General features: G+C 46.3%; 1 protein-coding gene across 2 annotated transcripts in view; it reads right to left on the bottom strand.

Annotated features, from left to right (window-relative positions):
* Nucleotides 1-2,785: 2,785 nt before the first annotated feature.
* Tanc2 (tetratricopeptide repeat, ankyrin repeat and coiled-coil containing 2) overlaps nucleotides 2,786-18,649 on the bottom strand; it is a 304,791-nt gene continuing 288,927 nt past the window's right edge. For both annotated transcript variants that reach the window (XM_059271952.1, XM_059271953.1), the window contains exons 21-26: nucleotides 17,950-18,125; nucleotides 17,532-17,664; nucleotides 16,050-16,141; nucleotides 14,146-14,292; nucleotides 11,774-11,874; nucleotides 2,786-10,124 (exon numbers count right to left, since the gene is read on the bottom strand). In XM_059271952.1, the coding sequence (XP_059127935.1) occupies nucleotides 8,153-10,124; nucleotides 11,774-11,874; nucleotides 14,146-14,292; nucleotides 16,050-16,141; nucleotides 17,532-17,664; nucleotides 17,950-18,125 (2,621 nt within the window). In that variant the 3' untranslated portion in view covers nucleotides 2,786-8,152. The remainder of the gene's footprint in view (nucleotides 10,125-11,773; nucleotides 11,875-14,145; nucleotides 14,293-16,049; nucleotides 16,142-17,531; nucleotides 17,665-17,949; nucleotides 18,126-18,649) is intronic.

Below are 18,649 nucleotides of genomic sequence, written 5' to 3'. Positions count from 1 at the left end.
TGGGATTAAATGCGTGCGTCACCACCACCCGGCGTTATGAATTTCCAAGTGATCCCAGACACTGGCGCCCAAGGGTGCACCACCACCGCTCTGACTCCTATACCGATCTCAAGTTAGATGAGAGCCAGAGCTCACTCTAGCTGGCTTTGGGGTCCCGAGTCGCAAAGTCAACCCTCTTGAACTCCGGCCACCTGTAGCAAGGTCTGCCTTTGGACCCAGTGCAGACTTGGCTTCTTCGGTGTCCTGCTGGCTTTCTCCTTGGTCACCCTTTGAGAAAACAGCAGCAGGGCAGGTCAGTTCTGAGCTCTGCCTTTGCCTCTGTGACCTTGAGAAGCCTCAACCCTCTGGATCCACTCTGGCACATGCACTTTGGAGGAAGCAAGGTCATCCGTTAGAGGCTTGTGTAAAGAACACAGAATCTTCTCTGATCCTGGCTTTTAAACCACTTATTGTGAACCCTTGCCAACTACAACAATGACCTGTCTGGAAAGCTGTCTGCTGGTATAATAGTGGCATGACTGTTCTGGGGGCAACCAACTGCTTTCTGACTGAATCTAAGGCCTGCTCCACAAACAGTCATGCCTGGTCTGACCGGTCCAAGAGCCTGTGGCTGGTTATTGGCTCTAAAGGAGAATAAACGATCCTTTTGCTAAGTGAACAAGTATCAACTTGCTTTCTGAATACTTAGGCAGCTCTCAACTCTCACCAGTGAAGCTTCTTTTTGCAGCAGATGGCAGTTATATAAAGAATGGTCCAAGTGCAGAGAGTAACATCCCATCCTTCTCCCCAAGGCTCAGGGATCATTATGAAGGAGGGAGGTGCAAAAAGATCTTAAGTGCCAAGGACTGCTCCTAAAACTGTCTTTTGGACACGATAGGGCCACTGCACACCAACTTATAGCAATTATAACTATGCACATGACCTGCACAAGATCAAGCCAGCCAAAAATGCAACCATGGATGGAGGGGCTGATGAGGCCCAGTCCTCTAGTGGAGGCACTATTGGCAGCTGATGGCTTCCGTGGGAAGGACAGTCAGTTTCCTTAGGGGATGTGGCCCTTGCTAGGTTATTCTTGCTCCAACAGATAGCCTTACACCCAGCACATACTTGTAGCACTAACTAAACTCAGTGGGTTAAAAAAACATGAAGTTGGGAAGGGGACATGGGAGAGGTCTGGGAGGAGTCAAGAGGGACTGAGGGGTGGATATGATCTAAATACACATGTATGAAATTCTCAGTAAAAATTTTTTTTTTTTTTTTTTTTTTTTTTTTTTTTTTTTTTTTTTTTTGGTTTTTCGGGACAGGGTTTCTCTGTGTAGCTTTGCGCCTTTCCTGGAACTCACTTGGTAGCCCAGGCTGGCCTCGAACTCACAGAGATCCGCCTGGCTCTGCCTCCCGAGTGCTGGGATTAAAGGCGTGCACCACCACCGCCCGGCAGTAAGAACTATTTTTAAAGAGCCACTGAGAAAGGCAGAAACAACAATTTTGGAGACTGCGGCAGTACTTTTTACCTCCCCCTCTGACTAGCCCGGTGTTGGATGGAGCAGCCTGTGATATTTTCAGCCATATGCTTAAATACTTTTAAGCAAATAAGGGTCCACAGAGGGAGGCTTTGCTTCAGGAGAGACCACGGATGCTTTGCTCTGGGTCTGGCTGCTGTGTGTCACAGTGTCAAGTCCCTAGTTCAGTCTTTGGGTAGATCCAGCCCAGATGAGAGAATAGACTCTTTTGGTCCCTTAACCCTGGGCTTTCCAGGGAACACAATGACTCAGTCATCATGGGCTCCATGCTCCTGTGGCTTGACTTTTAAGCTGTCCTGCTCCACTCCCCTCTACCGGATCCTGCATGACTTTTCCCAGTCCAATGGAGTATAGCTCCTTCATAGACCAGCACAGGGAAGAACCTGCCCGTAGTTACCAAAATGCAGCTCTTAAGGGACGAAGTAACAAGAAACTTCTGAGAACTCATGAAGGTGAGTTCATTGCTCATTCGCTGCTCATTGCTTCACTGAGTGGCTTTTTATCTAGGAAAATTCTTTTAAGAATTACCGCCCCCCCCCAACTCTACCTTGTTTTATTCTTTCAATACTCCAGGAATCCTTTATAAGTTGGGGTCTTGCCAACTATTTTCTTTAAAAAAAAAAAAAAAATTCCAGAAGCCGGGCGGTGGTGGTGCACACCTTTAATCTGAGCACTTGAGAGGCAGAGGCAGGTGGATCTCTGAGTTTGAGGCCAGTCTGGTCTACAGAGCAAGATCCAGGACAGGCACCAAAGCTACACAGAGAAACCCTGTCTTGAAAAAAAAAAATCCTAGTTATTAATGAAGCAAAGTTTTCAGACCTGGCATGTGGTTCCTTCCAGAACCTTCTCTACTTGAAGGTGACTGTGGCATGCAGGCTGGGCTGACTATGCCAGGCTTGGGAGGCTAAGGCAAAAGGATCACTAGAGTCCAGGAGTTGATGGCCAGTCCCAGAAAACACAGTGAAGCCATGAGTTAATCAGTCAAACTCACTCCAAACAAGCGAAGGGAGAACAGTGCTCCTGTACAGCTGCTACCGAAGAGTAAGGCCCTTTAACTCTACACATGGCCAGCCTTCACTGAGGTTCTAGAGCTGTCCGTCTTGGGCCAACAGCTCCCTCAACCATTTCGTCAGGAATCTGGCCTTAGTCTGAACCCCTGAATTCTCCCCGGGGTGGCATCCTCAGGACTGCCATTTCAGGTAAGGGCGAGCTTATAAGTCAGTTCCCTGAACAGAGCACAAAGGAGAAAAGCACCAGACACAAGGTTTCTCCAAGTGTTGACCATTTATAAATAAGTACATTTGCTTTCATACATACAGTTCATTGTACAGCTGACGCTCTGTATACATGGGGCAGGAAAATGCATTCATTTGAACTTTTCACATCTATCTCACACAGCTCACATGTACAGACAATAAAACTGTTCAAGCAAGTACAGCAAAGGAAATGTCTTCCTTATACACGGGGCTAGAGGCCTCCGCTAGGTGTGGGGCGTCCCCACTGCACGAGTTCACGACTGTGTGGTGTTCAATATATTAGGATAGAGAACAAACATGCATTGGATAATATACTGTACAGAGAAAGTCCTTTACATCTGAGTTATAGAAAACCTAAAGGAAAACTAAGTGCATTAAAGCTTTTTCCAGCAAGTGTCTTGAAAGGACAGCAAAGAGGAATAATCAAAATCATATTAGTACAAATCACTCTTTAATTGTAGACTGTACATGTCTGTACTAATTAAAATCATCTTGGATTTGGAGGAGACAGAACAGAGAGACACAGACGCTGTGCTAGATGGAAGGGAGGCCATGCCTGAGAATGGCACCTGCCCTGAGCCCCACAGGAACTGGCCCAACTCAGCAGGAATCAGCCAAATGTTAAAAAACAAAACAAAACAAAACAAATCAGGACAGGAAGTATAACTTACAGGATTTCCAAAATAATCTGTGAATGAAGTGGCTACCTAGAGCTGGCATTTCTACTTCCCCCCTCCCCCCAGTGAATGGGTACACAGTAAGGCAGGTACATTCAAGTACTGAATTTTCCAGAATTAACTCTCTGTCTGGTCCTGGGGATTGAAGGGAGTGATTTGAGTCCTAGCCAGATTTTCTGGTTAGTGATTAGCAAAGGGAAAATCCAGCCATCAAGTGCTACAGAAACAAAGCAGCTAGGCCACGTCCTTCCCACAGAGTAGGTCTATCTGAAACCAGGAGATGGTGCTGGCTGGCATCTGTGTGCAGCCAGCGGCAGCCTGACTGGTCAACTTAGTGTAGAAATCACAGTCAGCAGGAAGAAATGAGATGACAGGGTGAGGAAACATGAGAGTAACACTTGATTTTTGGTGTCCAATTATACGTTCATTTGGTACTGACTTTCAAAGCTCTGACTGTGGCCATTATGTGACCACAAGCATCTCAGGGTGGCTCAGCTGCTGTGAGGCATTGGACACCGAAATGAAGGTTACCAACACTTCAGCCCTTGAGTGGTCTGTATTACAAAAGGAGTTGATGAAGACCCAGTGAATATTCAAGTAGCTCTGCACAGTGGCTCCACCAGCCCCGTTGTGCTTGTGTCCAGGCCCCTAGCCAGCCACCTTTTCTTGGGAGCAGCCAGAGCTGAGTTCAAGGCATTGCATGGTGAAGGTTTCCATGACGCGTCTTTGTAGGTAGCTCTTACCCCTAAGCCCTTTGTTCATTGTTAGTCATGGTAGATGGTCAGTCTGGAATTCCCAGAGGAAAAGGAGAAGTCACACCTCTCAACAAGCATGCGGCAGGGCAGGACGGCCTTCAGAGTAAAGGCGGCAGCAGACCGCTTCTTGAGAACTGGGCAGCCAGGCAGGGTGGGTGGGGCTGCTGAGCACTGGAAGGCTCAACAGGAGATGGACACAGAGGCAGCACATCCTGCCACTGGGGAGCCTGTTCCACTGAGTGGCAAAGATTCAGTGAGCAACTGGTTTTGTCCAAGGCATTTCTGCAGTAGAAAAATAACTATCTTTAATCAAACCCCCAAACACGATACTTCTGGAGTTATAAAAGTTGGAGGCTGAGTGGAACTGAAAGGATGCTCATGGGGAGAAAAGGCTCCTTTACATACCCATCCACCAGAGAAAAGGAGCTCAATTTAACCTCCCAAGCAAGTGGTGTTCGGAGTCTGTCTTGCTACAGGTGCATGGATGCATGAAAGTCCTCCAGTCTTTGTTCCCTTCCTCCTGAACCCCCAGTCTACGGGCCTGCCCAGCAGCTCCACCAAGCCGTTCTTTGTAACCCGGTAAGTATGATGCAGAGCCACAGTGACACCTAGTGGTAGAGGATGGTGAAGCACACGTGACATCCACATATCCCACTGCATATGACTAAACTCTAAGGAAAAATACTTATGGATATTAAATTAGATACTGGTTTAAAATTTTTCTGTTGGGTATATCTCTGGAATATAAAAATACCAATATTTAGAAGGGGGTCATAAACTACTATACAATATAAGGGCTGAGAACACCTTTCTCTAAGCTGTTCTGTTTACAATAATTTAGGCAAAGTGTTTTTAATAATCCAGGCTTAACTAAAACCAGCAAACTTAGCTATCTGGACAACCACCTGGGATACTGTACACGATTCTAATTAGTGGAATTTTCCTGAGCCGTCGAGTTCCAGTTAAACACCTAGAAAGGGGCGCCTGGGAAAGAAACGAGAGGGGTTGTGCTCTATTAACTCGGGACTTTAATAGTGCACATCTGCAATCTGGACAGACACAACAGCAGATACAAAATGATCTCCATTTGTCCATGCCAAATTCTCGTGTTACACAGGTTTTCCCTTTACTTTGTAAATAAACATTAATTTTAATTGTTACTCGTGTGCCTTACTGATCCAGTAAATAAATGAACCATGTCTCAGGAGTCCCTAAGAAAATTGCTGGAAAGCACTTTAAAATCACTGCAAATATTTTCTTGTGTTTAAAAATTCTTAATCTTTTTGAGGCTTATATACAACAGTTATTTCTTGTGCTATAAATGCTGTGATCCACTGCTTGACTTCTTTCCTTGTTTGTTTTTCTTGAAAACACTAGAGACAAGAGTGACTGCTAATTTCTAATGAAGACATTATCACACTTAAATATCCAGTATTGATCAGAGTTACAACTTCAAACAGTAAAGTGCACCCATTTATAGACATGACGTGATGGACACCTGTTAGTGCAAGAGTTTGGGGCAAAGGAACATGTTTTGGTGAGAAACCTACAAGCTGAAGTTTGTCACCTGTCTCTACTTAAGGGGATGTGAATTGAGTGAGCAGAATTTGCCAGTTTCATTTGAAAACTTTCTTCCATCCTGAAGCTTGCCGTGTCTGGCAAATGCTCATGGCTGGGAAGGGAGGGGCACGCTGAAATACAGTACTAAGATCAACCCATGGCAGTGAAGTAGCAAAGCAGGGTACAGGCAGTCTGCATCTAGGGAAGACCCTTGTTTTTTCCTGCCTCAAGAAGCTCCCGTTGGTGTCTTCTAGTCAAATCCACTGGCACCCAGCAGTGCCAGCCATTCTCTCATGGTGGCCAGGAAGAACTGTAGTTTGACACTGACCTTTCAGGTAGGGTAGAGACACTAACTCTCTTGCTTTTCCTGGAATAATGAGGGACCATGGGGGAAAGTGGCAGTTGTGGTGTATTTATAGGATTGCATGGCATTCTAACCCACCTGGGCAGGTAAGGCGGTTAAGTGTAGCTTCCCAAACAGGTAGGAGCACTTTTCTAATGGGTCATGGTAGCTCCCTTAGAGACCAACAGGGCTGTGTCCAGGTCACATCAGGAGCCAAGAAGCTGCTGTTCCTAGCTACAGGCTAACTTCACAGCTATAAACTTCTTCCAGATGGAAGAGATGGAGATACAGACAGGTGGATGGACAGGTAGGAAGAGATCACCGATGCCTATCCTAGACTAGGAGAATGGGGCAGTTCTTCCATAGCAAAGCGAAAATTGTCCTGCTTACAGAGATGAGTCCTGATCTATTTTAGGCTCAGGGTCTATCTACTGGCATAATCTAAATCAGTGAAGAAAGGTTTTTTGATCTCAGTGTCATGTTCTGCATGTCTTATAGGTCCTTTCAGAGAACCTGTATCCCAAAGAGGTCACTGGGTTTTGTTCAAGACACTGTCCTTCCTGTAGCCCCTTACTAACAAGAGTAAAATGCTCCCTAGGAACACAGGGCCAACACCCTCTGGTTAGTTTGCTGGGCTGAGTTGCTTGGTTTTAAGAGCTGACATGAGCCAGAGACAGGACTGTGCTGCAGCTTTGGTTCCTGTGTTCTTGCTGCCTACCTCATAGTTGTCTCAGCTCTTCCAAAGTCAGGTGAGCAGACATCCACAAGACCTAGATGTGTAGACATGGAAGAAAAGGCCTGTGGTCATCTCATGCCCCTACCCAGGGCTCAAAGGAGTCTATAACACTCTTGGCTATTTCTGATTTTCAAAGATTACCCTTAAACACTCCTAGATAAAGACCTAATTCCTTTCACAGTGAGTAATGAAACCAGAGGTCTTAAATGGAGTTAACAGCTGGCATGGAATGCAGTGGCCTGGACAGAAACCCTGGGATGGGTCTTACATTCCCAAGAGAATCTAAGCAGGCTCTACAAGAACCTTTCCTTCCTACCACCATGTGGGTGTGAGACAGTGAAGGCCACCTGGCTTCAGGTGGAGATGCACCAGCCAGACCGCAGCAGTCTGCTCAGATCTAAAAAGCAGACTTCTCCAAGACAGATTTCTTCCAGTGAGAAGCAAGAACAGTCTTTATCCTCACGTCTCCTCTATTCTCTGTATCTATTCTCTCCTCTAGTCTTGGAAAATCAGTAGCCTTTAGTGACTAATTGTTGGTTAAAACTCACTCTTAGTGAGTGCCTTAAAAATACCCACAGTTCTAGAATTTCCTTGGTTGATCAACTTATTTAAAGGGCTGAATGTTTACTAAATGTTCTCAAAATGCCTCTTGGAAAACATGGTAACATTTCAAATAATTATAGTGGTCTTTTCTTCCGATTTAGCAACTTGCTTGCTTTCTTTCTCACACTCTCCTAGACCCTTTTATCCCAGGGGAAGACCAGCAATACAGTAAATGAAGATTCTAGACCCGATGCCTGTAGGGAGCTGGAGTCTGGGAAGGAGACCATGGCCCAGGAACGTACCGGGGCTGGCCATGTGGAACACTGAATAAGAATGCAAGACAGAGAGGCATCACACACTTCCTAGAGTTTCTAGAAGAAAACAAACAAGAACATCTTACTTTTTCAAAAGGAAAAAGACATTCACACAACAAGGACATCAGGGAAAGCGATTGTCTCCTGGAAAAAGCTGACCAGTATGTCTGATCTCCCTGGTTAAAGCTCACGGCACAAAATCTCCTTGTTGGCATCGGAAGAGAGGGAGAGAGCATGTGGCTGGGGCACAGACCCGAGAAAGTCCTGGCTCACCAGAGGCCAGCTTCCCAGGCAGCTGCATGCAAAGGGTTTCAACATGTGGGCTGTCACCTCTGAACACCACACAGAAACTACATGAGAAATTAAGCCAGAGAACTACCTCAGATGTGGAAACCAAGCCTGAAAATGTGCAGTGAAAACATATGGGTCTCACTCCAACAAATGTCTCTTAAACATTAGACTCCACAAATGGTCTCTTTGGTTTGATAGGCGATGTCTGCCCTTGTCGAGAGTCCCGAGACAATTGCCTGTACAGGTTGTCCTGGTATGCCTGAGCCACGGGTAGGGTCCGTGCCACCTTCACATCAGGATAGGAGGAGGCCTGGCTGACTCTTTCTAAGAGGTCTCCACGTGACCCATTAGCCAGCATCCCATGGGGGCTGTAATAATCGTCCTCCAGCAAATGGCCATTCTGTGCATTGTTGGTTTTGTTATAAAAGGCAATGTTGCTGATGGATGATGGTGGACTGAAGGACTCAGGCTGAGGCAGGTTGCCTGGAGATGTGGGACTGAGAACGGTATCCACTGATGACACTGCCCAGGTCCGATTCTGCTGGTGAAGGTGGGGGTACTGTTGAGTCCGGGCTGTTTTATCTATGATCCCCATGAATGGTGTGGTCCTGGATCGGGTGGGCTCACTGGGGTAACCTCCCTGAGTGGGAGACACTGGCGACAGCTCGTCACATGACCTATCATATGTTGGTTTCAGTGGGATCTCCATTTGCTGAATTGAAGAAGAAGGCCGGAAGGTGGGAGTCAGGTTGGAGGTGGATGCGATGCTATTGCTAGATGGAGAAAAGCGAAGGCCCACGCTCTGCGAGTGCAGCAATGGCCTGGGAGTTGGTGGGTGGGGCTTGATTTCATTAGGGTTGATACTGATAGGTCTTCTGATTAAATGTGACACATCAGGGGAACCCAGTTGGCTGGAGGAACGTTCCAGATCTAGTTTTGAGTGACAGACTGGATAATAAGATGCTGACTGGCTACGCCCAATCTGTGGTGTCTGGCTGTACCTCATGCCACCTCGGTAGGCAGAGGAGGGTCGCTGTGGCAGATCTTCTTTGGTCAATCCTCCATGCTGACAGATGGCACCGGCGCTCAGGCTGGCTTGGACATGCTGAACGGGTCTCCCGTCTCCCACAATGCCCCCTATGGATCCCTGATAAACCAGTCGGCTCTGACTCACTCCCATGTCTCCCTGTGGAGACTGGTATTTACTCGCCATCGAATGGGCTACTTGGCCATAGGCTCCTGTTGGGATGACAGTGCTTGAGTGAACTGCTGAGCTAGGCTGGTTACTTCGGACAATCTGGGCCTTGGCAGGCTGTAGCCTGAGCCCTTGCTGGGGAACCGCCACCGGAAGCTGAGGCATCTGGTAGGGCCGCTGGGCCATCTTGGATAGTGGAGATTTTGGTCTGCCAGGAAGCTGACTCACATTTGTTTCTTGCTGATACCGTACAGGAGAGCCAGACTGGGATCTATAGACACTCATGCTCTCAGCTGGGGGACTGGCCCGGTACTGAGGGCCTCTACGGAGAGGGGAAGGGGGAGGGCTCGGGTATTCCTTGCTTTGTCCTCCCACAGGAGGTGGACTAAACCGGTAAGATGTACCCTGGTGAGCTGGGGAAGTATGTGGTGGGCTTGGCCTATAATGAGAGTTCTGGTGAGTTGGAGAAAGAGCAGGCGAGGTGGACTGATAACTTTGTCTAGTGGGAGACCCTACAGAACTGTTGGACCGGAAATCAAAAACCTGATGAGACCCAAGAGGTGAGCTAGAGATATAGGCTGAGTCCCGATGGGCTGGAGAGGAGGGTGGGCTCTGGATTACTGGGAGCCCCTGACTGGGTCGAGCCTCTGTCTGGAGGCCAATAGAAACGTTTTCAACATCCTGTTCCAAGTACTCCTCCTCAAATATGTCTTGTACAGAGTATATATCTTCATGTGGGGGCTCAGGCTCTGCTTCTTCCTCTGGTAACTCCTGCTGAGGCTGCTGGGGTGGTGGGGGTGGCTGCTGCTGCTGCTGCTGCTGCTGCATCTGCCTACACTCCTCCTCCACTCGCATCAGAAGCCTCTGGATCTCACGGTTGTTTGGACATAGCTTGATGGCCTCTTTCAGGTCCTCTAAGGCTGCTGCAAACTGTCTGCTTGACAAAACGCAAACATAAGAACGGGAGTTATTCGGAGTGATAGGAATCACCAGGAGCTGAGAACACGGTCACCGGTTCAGAGAACTGCATCAGGTGGCATCTGTGGGACTCCAAGAGGGTCTAATTCAGTCTGACTAGTAAGGAAGGGAACAAAGAGGCTGCTAGTCTAAGAGTCCGGAAAGATTTCCCAGACATTTTGGCCTTCATCTTCCCTCTGGCCTCTTTGGGGTTAATAGAGAACATCTTCATTCTGTCAGTCAAGACAGGCCCTTCAGGAAGAGCTCATGCCAAGTAAAGCCTAGGCAGTGTGAGGGTGGGTTGGGGTTGTCATTTACAGTGCCACTGTCAATTAGCTTAGGAACAAAACAGTAAGTAACTGCAGTGTTGAAAAATATTGCTGATCCAGTGTAATTTTTTTTCTGGGGGGAGGGGGCAGTGTTTGAGACAGAGTTTCTCTGTGTAGCCCTGGATGTCCCGGAACTCACTGTGTAGACCAGGCTGGCCTTAAATTCAGAGAGATCCTCCCGCCTCTGCCTCCTGAGTGCTGGGATTAAAGGTGTACATTATCATGCCCAGCTGATCTTGTGGAATTAAAAAAATATTCTCAATATTTTGGCCTAAACTTTAGGCCTCTTACACCCTAGGGATGAAGCCTGTCTGTCTTCTGACCCTTTTCTCCATCACCTAAGAGCACTGCTGTGTCTTTCTGCCAGGCTACAGCCCACAGGAATTACACTGGCTGGTTAGGTGACTGGGAGTGTAGCTGAGCTTACTCCAAGACTCTCATCTACACAGGAGGAAGTGAACCACGGAGACAGTCCTATCCTCCCAGTTACAACTACCCAGAAAGTGGGTAACTCACCTTGTGGAGAAGGAACAACCCCAGATGGAGAGGATTAACATTTGACTTTCTATAAAAATGTCCCGACTCTAGCTAGATCACAGCCTTCAGTGTCACCAGGCTTGGTTTGATTATTGGAGACATAGCCCCCTAGGTCATAGCAACAAATTCCAAACAGTTCCTTCCCATGCATGGAAGAAGGCCGGTGCTGGGCAGGAGACGTCAAGGACAGTGAATGGCAGTTTTTAGCTCCTTCTGGAGGCTTTCTTGCTCAGTGGCCAAGGCACAGCAGATGGGCACAAGGAATGGTGCCACCTCAGCCCTGGCAGCAGGGTCTCCTCTCTCTCCCTCTGTGTGGTAGTTTAGGTGAGAAGGGTCAATGCCATCAGACTTAGGAGACCCCTCTATGGAGGACTAAATAATCTGGGGAGTCCCCAAATGTCTGGAGGAAAGGACAAGAATCTGTAGGTGACTGTCCTGCTCTTCCTGCTAAGAAGGTAGATGGGAGATTGGGCCTAAGTGGCTTCCCCTGTACTTCATCAGTATCTCTTCATGCCATTGGCTTGGGGCTGAAAAGGTGACTGAGACATGACATACACTTCCTGGAAGAAAGTGCCTTTTTCCATTTCACTTTTCTCCTAAGGTGCCCAGGAAAAGTGCCGACTGTGAGCTCTATCCTGTATACAAGGCCTGGCCCTGAGTGTCCACAAAGGCAGGCACACTGGGCACACACTGCAGGGCAGCCTGCATGGCCTTGGTCAGATTTTTGGTTACTGCTGTTCCTTACCCTCCCTTGCCTCACCTGCTGCTGCGCTTTGCCCTTGCTCTCGCATAGTATGCTTCATAAGATTTCGGTTTCAGCTCCAGGGCCTTAGTAGCAAATTCCTCCGCCATTCCAAAGTCCTGCCATTGCAACAGGTATGCAGATGAGTCATTGAAGAGATACATAAAAGACAACTTGGGAATAAAACAAATTATATGTACAATTCTTTGACATTTGTGGGTGGAATGCCTGGGGTTCGGGACATGTCTAGCATGGCTCTAACCATGTGGCCCACAGACTTTAAGTTCCCTTCTGCCTTCCTCTGTGTGGCTCTGAAACCACTATGAACTTTCTTTGTTCAAAGTATTAAAAAACTTTTGAATTTGGCCTCTTTTTACTTTTCTAGGAGTTTTTTATATCCCAGAAGCCAGATGTCAGCCCTCTGTAATAAGGACCCTAAAGCTGGAAACCTAAATTCTCCACACAAGAGGAGACACTCATCCTGTTGGTCCTCCTTCCTGCTGTGACTTCCTGAGGGCCACTGAGGATGTACCCAGAGTGCAGGTGAAGGGTCTGGGCAACAGCTGGGAGCACCAACTGGAGCCGAGATGCCATGGGGATGCCAGGCGGGCAGGCGCAGTCCTCTGGTCTGTTCCAACTGAAGCAGGGTGAACATTTTCACACTTACTGTTTCAGGGTAAGGCTAAGCATAATGTAACACTTAAGTGCTGTATATACCGGACATATAATAAATGTTCCATAAACTGTTCTTTGTATTTCTCTGGCTTGTTCCTTCTCATATTTGATCCCTTACTTATGAAACACTCAAAATTAAAAAAAGAAAGAAAGAGAGAAAAACAAACAAGCAGACTCTCGCTGTGACCAAGTTCTGTGCTGTCTCTGGAGACACCTGGAAGAACATGGTCTCAGAGCTACCAGGGTTACTATGACAACCTTCAGGAATAGAGTTTGAGGCACACAACACTGAGCAGGCAGAGCCTGTGGTCTTTAAGATCTCCTTAAATACTAAGCTAAAGGGAAATGCTTTAATCTTCCTAGGGGAGTGGTTCTACTTTTGAGACATGGTCCTTGCTATGCACCCCAAGCTAGCCTAGAACCTCCAATCTTTCTGCTTCTGCCTTGAAGTACTGGCATTATAGATACATGCCACCATGTTCAGCTTAGGTTTTTCTTTTCTTTATATGTGAAAGCCATAGCTGAGCATGATTACATTCACAATTCCTAAGGCAGAACACAAGGTAGAACAAAGGCCCTGGGGCACAGGTAAGGGTTCATAAGACATTTCCTACTGACGTGCAGAGACTTCTGCTGCTTAGCACACAGTGTTGGTCCATGGGGGTAATTATTAGTTCTGTAGATAAATATAGAGCTACTGAGGAAGCAGTCCAACCTGCACGGGCTATGTTCTATCCTTGCTGTTTCCCACCTTCCCCTTTACTTACTTGAGAGATAACCATTGTTTCTGAGTATGAGAATGGAACCCCCCTTCTTCCTTGGTGCTAGAACCCACAGCAGGGTTTTGTGCATGCTAGGGAAAAAAGCAGCCAGCAGACTGGCACACACTGCTGAGTTTTGCTATCTTCTAAGGGGAGGGCCAGAGACCTTTGGTACTGATGATTTTTTGACATGAGAAACCTCACGCAGGACTTTCCTATCTTGTCCCCAAACACCTTCCTCACTTCCATCTCCACCCAAAGGTATCTCTTTGTCTGGACAGCTGAATCCCTTACTGATCAGAAATGCCTGCTTGGTTTGGATTATTTCTGTCTCCCAAGGAACTGGGAAACCTCTGGTGATGTCAATGACTCTTCATGACTGTAAGCATTTCCAGTGTCTGTGAGAGGCTCAGGAGTGTCTGTGGGACAAAGAAGCACTGGCTGAAACTATACCTGCAAAGAAGTGAAAAGAGCCAAGGACAACTAGGGAGATAATAGATGGCCAGAAGGGGCATGACATACTGGAAAACAGAGGTGAGGGAAGAGGTGGAAAGTTCAAGAATAGTCTTAGAAATTAACCTTGAAATCTACAGCCCTGACGCATATGACGAGGGAATGCACTAGAAACAGAGTGACTGGAATCTAGGCCTAACTGAAGCTGAGATTCTGCTGGGGACTGGCGTGTGCATGGAGGGGAGGGACAGTGTTCTGGTCACTTTGGTGGATTATGAAAATACAGAATGCTGCCAACTGCTCATAGCACTGGCTCTTCTACAGCTTGAGGGATCTGTGTCCAGTGTGGATTTATTTCAACTGCAAATGTCAGTGCTGTGTGAAGGACAACCAAGTTCCAAATGGGGCAGACAGGATTTTTGGGGTCTAGTATAAGCTAGTGAGTGACATGAACTTCCAACTTCCAGCACTGCAGAAAGAGTGGGGATTAGAGGGACTTACGTTCATTTTCCTGCGACATCGAGAGAGGTTGAGGAGGAGAGACACTTTTAGCTCCCGGAAGGTTTTCAAGTCTTCACCAAACCCTTCTCTAGGGAATTTCTTCAGAGCATACTGGTAGCGCTGGGCAGCTTCCTTTACTTTACCTTTCTAATGGGCACAAATGAAGAGTACAATGTTGGTTTGCTGAGTGGCTGAGATCGGTTCCTAGCCGCTGCCTGCTCTTGGCAGTTGTTATAAAGGCTAAGTGTATTGGTCCTGTGAAGCTGAGAGCAGAAGTCTAGTCTTTTCTATAGAAAACTCCCTTGGCAAAAAAGGGAAAGTCGAAGGAGACACCTAAAATCACAAGTCGGAAAAACAAAATCTTGGCAAGCAGACATAACAGTTTGTGAACTGTTCTCTAGGGCTGACCTTGATCACTGGGAGATTCCTTCTTTCCTTGAACCGCTCTCATCGGGACATATATGACTTCCTAGTCCCAAAACTCCAGAGCGATTGACTACTCCTCCCTAGCTTCTGGCTTCTGTGGCTCCTGTCTGATGCTCTACCTTACTGTCCCATAGAACAGATAATTCTCTTCCTCAGGAAACATGCAGGACCTAAAGTGGTCCAGCTGTGGTTTCTCTAACATAATGGGAGAAAACTGTATTAATTGCATCTTTCTATTTGTGGATCAGGCATGAGGTAGGATGGCAGCAGAGAGGAGAAGCTTGGAATTTGTGACTCTCACTTTGTAGGAGACATTTTCCCAAGCTGAAATAAATCTGACCAACTCAGGGATCCTGCTGCAGAAACACTGGGCTCTTGTTGCACTTTGCACCTGAAAAGCTGTACATAAAGATGCAGGTGGTGGCTCCTACCTGTACTCTCTTCCTCTTTACAGCTGCAACTCTCTAGGTAGCATCACTTTATTTAACTTTCATCATCTTTTAATTGGAAGTGTAGAGTCTTCCAAGGTAGAATTCTGGATGTGATTAATAGTAGCTCGGGATAGCAGAAATTATGTTGTGACCAGGTCTTAGACTCTTGAGAGTGACATAAAGGTCCATAAATGTGATACGGACAGAAATGAAGATCTTTGAATTTATGTGATTTTATGGGATCAAGTTTGGATCAAGGCTCAAGCTTCCTAAAAGTCATGATTATCATGATGTACTCAGAGGGTGTCCAGGAACTGAATTCTGCCCAGGACCTTGTATATTTATAACACAAGGGAGTTTTACCATCGTTCTTTCAGATCTGTGATGTTTCAAGGATGTCTGCTGCTAAAAACTGGGTTGGAGTTATTTGCCTTCAGGGATGATCCACTGAGGTGACTGACCTGGAACACCCTAAGAGCTTCCTTCTGGCCAAGTGTGTGTCAAGGGTACCCATTTTTTAAAAACCCTCAGTCATTCAGTGAGTGACTTTAAGCAAATGTGTAACCATCACTGTTTATCCTATTAAAAATTCTATTATTACCATAAATTTTTTTTCCAGGCTGCCCTCCAACTCCTTTTATAGCCAAAGAGGACCTCCAAGTGCCCGATATTCTCCTGTCTCTACCTCCAAAGTGCTGGGATTACAGGTGTGTGCGACCATGCATTAAAAATTAAGATAAATAAAACTGGAAACAGCTATAGTATATAATTCTGTTTTTAATTGCCCTGTGAATTCCTCGTTTAGAAGATTCCATGTAAAATCTGTTACCAAACTGTAAGTGACCAGGTAAAACCAGAGTTTTCTGGTGATGTGCATGAAGCACTTATTGGCTGTTTTGGCTTTCTTGTCAGGAAGGCAAAAAACTCAGGACCCTAACTTAGGAGCCATGAGTAGGGAATGGCTTTCTACCTTTGCTTCTATAGAAAAGAATGAAAACTGTCAAGTTTTCAAGATTCTATATAGAAAACAGTTCCTCCCGCCCTCACCTTATAAAACATGTCCCCCTCTTCCATCAGCTTGCTCAACAGGATGATCATGATGTCTGGTTTGGAGGTGGCCATCGCCCATGTGGCTGGACCTGTAGTGTACAGGATGCATGATGGGTAAAGAACTCATACAATGTAAGGTGGTAGGAAGCTAGGTGAAAAAAACACCCTGGGGGATTTCTGCTGAGAGAACAACTTGTTCCACAATAATGACCTCATCTTTTAGTCCTGGGAGAATTTTAGTGACTCCCACTGCCAAGAAGCTGCACCGGACTGTTTGTATTCACCTTAAAATAAGAGCATCTGAACTGTCCCAGTTTGTGCCACACGAGAGCAGTAATGCCTGAGTGTACATATGAGCACATGATGGCTTAGTTTGGAATTATTTTAACTCAGAAGTTGGAAGAAAGGTTTTATATTAAAGGTTACCATAAGATTAGAAAAATCCAAAAAAGAATAATTTATTTTCTATCTGAGGTGGAAAACTCCCACATTTAGACTCAATTTTGAAGTGTGTACTCTGCAGAAGGGAACCTCATTAAAGACTCTGAAGGCTCCCTTAGAGCTAAGGACCAGATAAGACTCCCTGGGATTCATCTGGAACCAGGGGCACAACTCAAACGTCAGTAGATATGAAACAAACAAGCATTAATAAGAACTACTCCACTCACGAAAGAAAGAATAAAGTGAAATTGATTAGTTTACTGAGGACTGAATTATTTACCATCTAAGCTTTTCAGAGTTAGTTATCAAAAGTTCAAGTTATTCTCTGCAACAGTCATTAAAAAAATCTTCTTTTAAGGTGAAGTAAATTAAAAGATTAGAGGTGTAGGGAACTCATGCAGGCTAAATCAAAGAGGAGAAGGCAAAGCTGACCAAGCCATCAGACCACGCCTGATGCTGACAGCGGGGAATATACCTCGTGGGCGACTCGGTAACGTCTGACAACCTTCAAAGAAAGGAGAAAACAAAAAGTTGTAGGAGAGGAAAAAAAAAATGGATGAAGGTGAAAAAAAAAAGAAGGAAAAAGCAGCAGTGAGAGGCAGGCAGCAAAAAGCCAGCACATCAGCCAACCCTCGTCTACAGTCTGTGGGTGGGGGAGCAGCTGGGACAGCAGCAGCAGGGGCTGGAGAGTCTGAAGCACATACAGAGCAAGGGAAAGCAAAGGCTTACGGCACTGCAGGGAGCCAGGATGCTCTCAGGGTAGGGCTAGTGCAGAGGCAGCACTAAGATGTGCACAAGCTCAGCGCAGCCTCCTGGCTAAGGCTACCAAGGGCAGGGCAGAGTCATGTGACTCTGGACACAGCTTTCTATAGACTATGGCTCAGATGGTACTCTCTCTGGGCCAGTAGCCTTTGTTCACTTGGACAGTAACTGGACCAGGGCAGAGGGAGAACTATATACATTTACACCAAACACCCAGGGCAGCCAGACCACTGGCCCCTGGGCACAGATGGTCAATATCACCTTTCTTTCTCTTACCTATTTTGGCTCCTTTCTTCAGTAGAGTGACTACAACAGAAGTGTTCCTGCAACCCACTGCCCTGTCCAAAGGGCGCATCCCACTGTAGTCAACATGCTCAATCATGGCCCCGTGATCCACCAGGAACTGGACCTAGGCAAGGAACGAGCAGAAGTGTTAACAGGCACAATGCATACAGCTTGGCCCTTTTCAAACGGCCTGTCTGAACCGGGATATAGAAATCATTTCAGACCATAGTGATATTCTTAGTTGTGAATAACGGTTTGTATATTCCTGTCCTCCAGCAATTATAGATCTGAAGAATTTATGTTAGAATCATTGAAATAGTACTTCACATTAGGTCCTAGATTAATTATTATTATTGACGGATAACATTCCCTGTCCTTACTCTCCTGAGGTCTGTTTAAAGGCACTCACCACCTCAGCATCGCCATAGAAAGCTGCCAGGTCCAGTGGGGTGCGGCCATTCTTGTCAGCATGGTCTGTAGCAGCTCCATTATCCACCAGAGAACGCACTACTGAGAGATGGCCCTTCAAACAAGCCCAGCTGAGGGCTGTCAATCCTTCTTTGTCCATTAGGGCAATGGAGGCACCTACAAGAACAAATGAGAATCCTGTGTTAACAGGACTGAAGACACTAAAATTTGTAGCAGAAAGGAGTGCTGATACTTAAGGCATATATGCTGCCAAAGAACAGCTTTTACTTCTAGATTTTTCTATTTTGAGATTGACCCTGGTTAGCCATGGTGACACATACCAGTAATCCCAGAAGTAGGGAGAAGCAAGCAGGAAGATCTTGAGTTTGAGGCCAGTTTGGGCTACACAGTGACTTCAAGGCCTGCCTGAGCTACATCTCCATATCCTAAGTGCTGTGATTACAGGTGTGTGCCAGCCCAATTTGTGTGGTGCTGGGGATTGAACCTAGAGCTTTGTGTATGCTAGGCAAGCACTCTGCCAGCTGAACTTTATTCCCAGACCTCAAATTACAGCTTACTTAAAGAAAATAAAATAAAATCACGTTAAGTGTTCCTATTCTATAATATTCTACAAATAATGTAGGCTAAATAATTTTTGTTGACTTAGTGAAAACTCACTTAAGTGAAAAAACAAAACAAAA

The sequence above is a fragment of the Peromyscus eremicus genome, chromosome 8a (genome assembly GCF_949786415.1).
Source record: "Peromyscus eremicus chromosome 8a, PerEre_H2_v1, whole genome shotgun sequence".
Taxonomy (NCBI): Eukaryota; Metazoa; Chordata; class Mammalia; order Rodentia; family Cricetidae; genus Peromyscus; species Peromyscus eremicus.
Note: the sequence above shows the minus strand (reverse complement) of the source record. Positions and strands in the feature narration are given on the sequence as shown.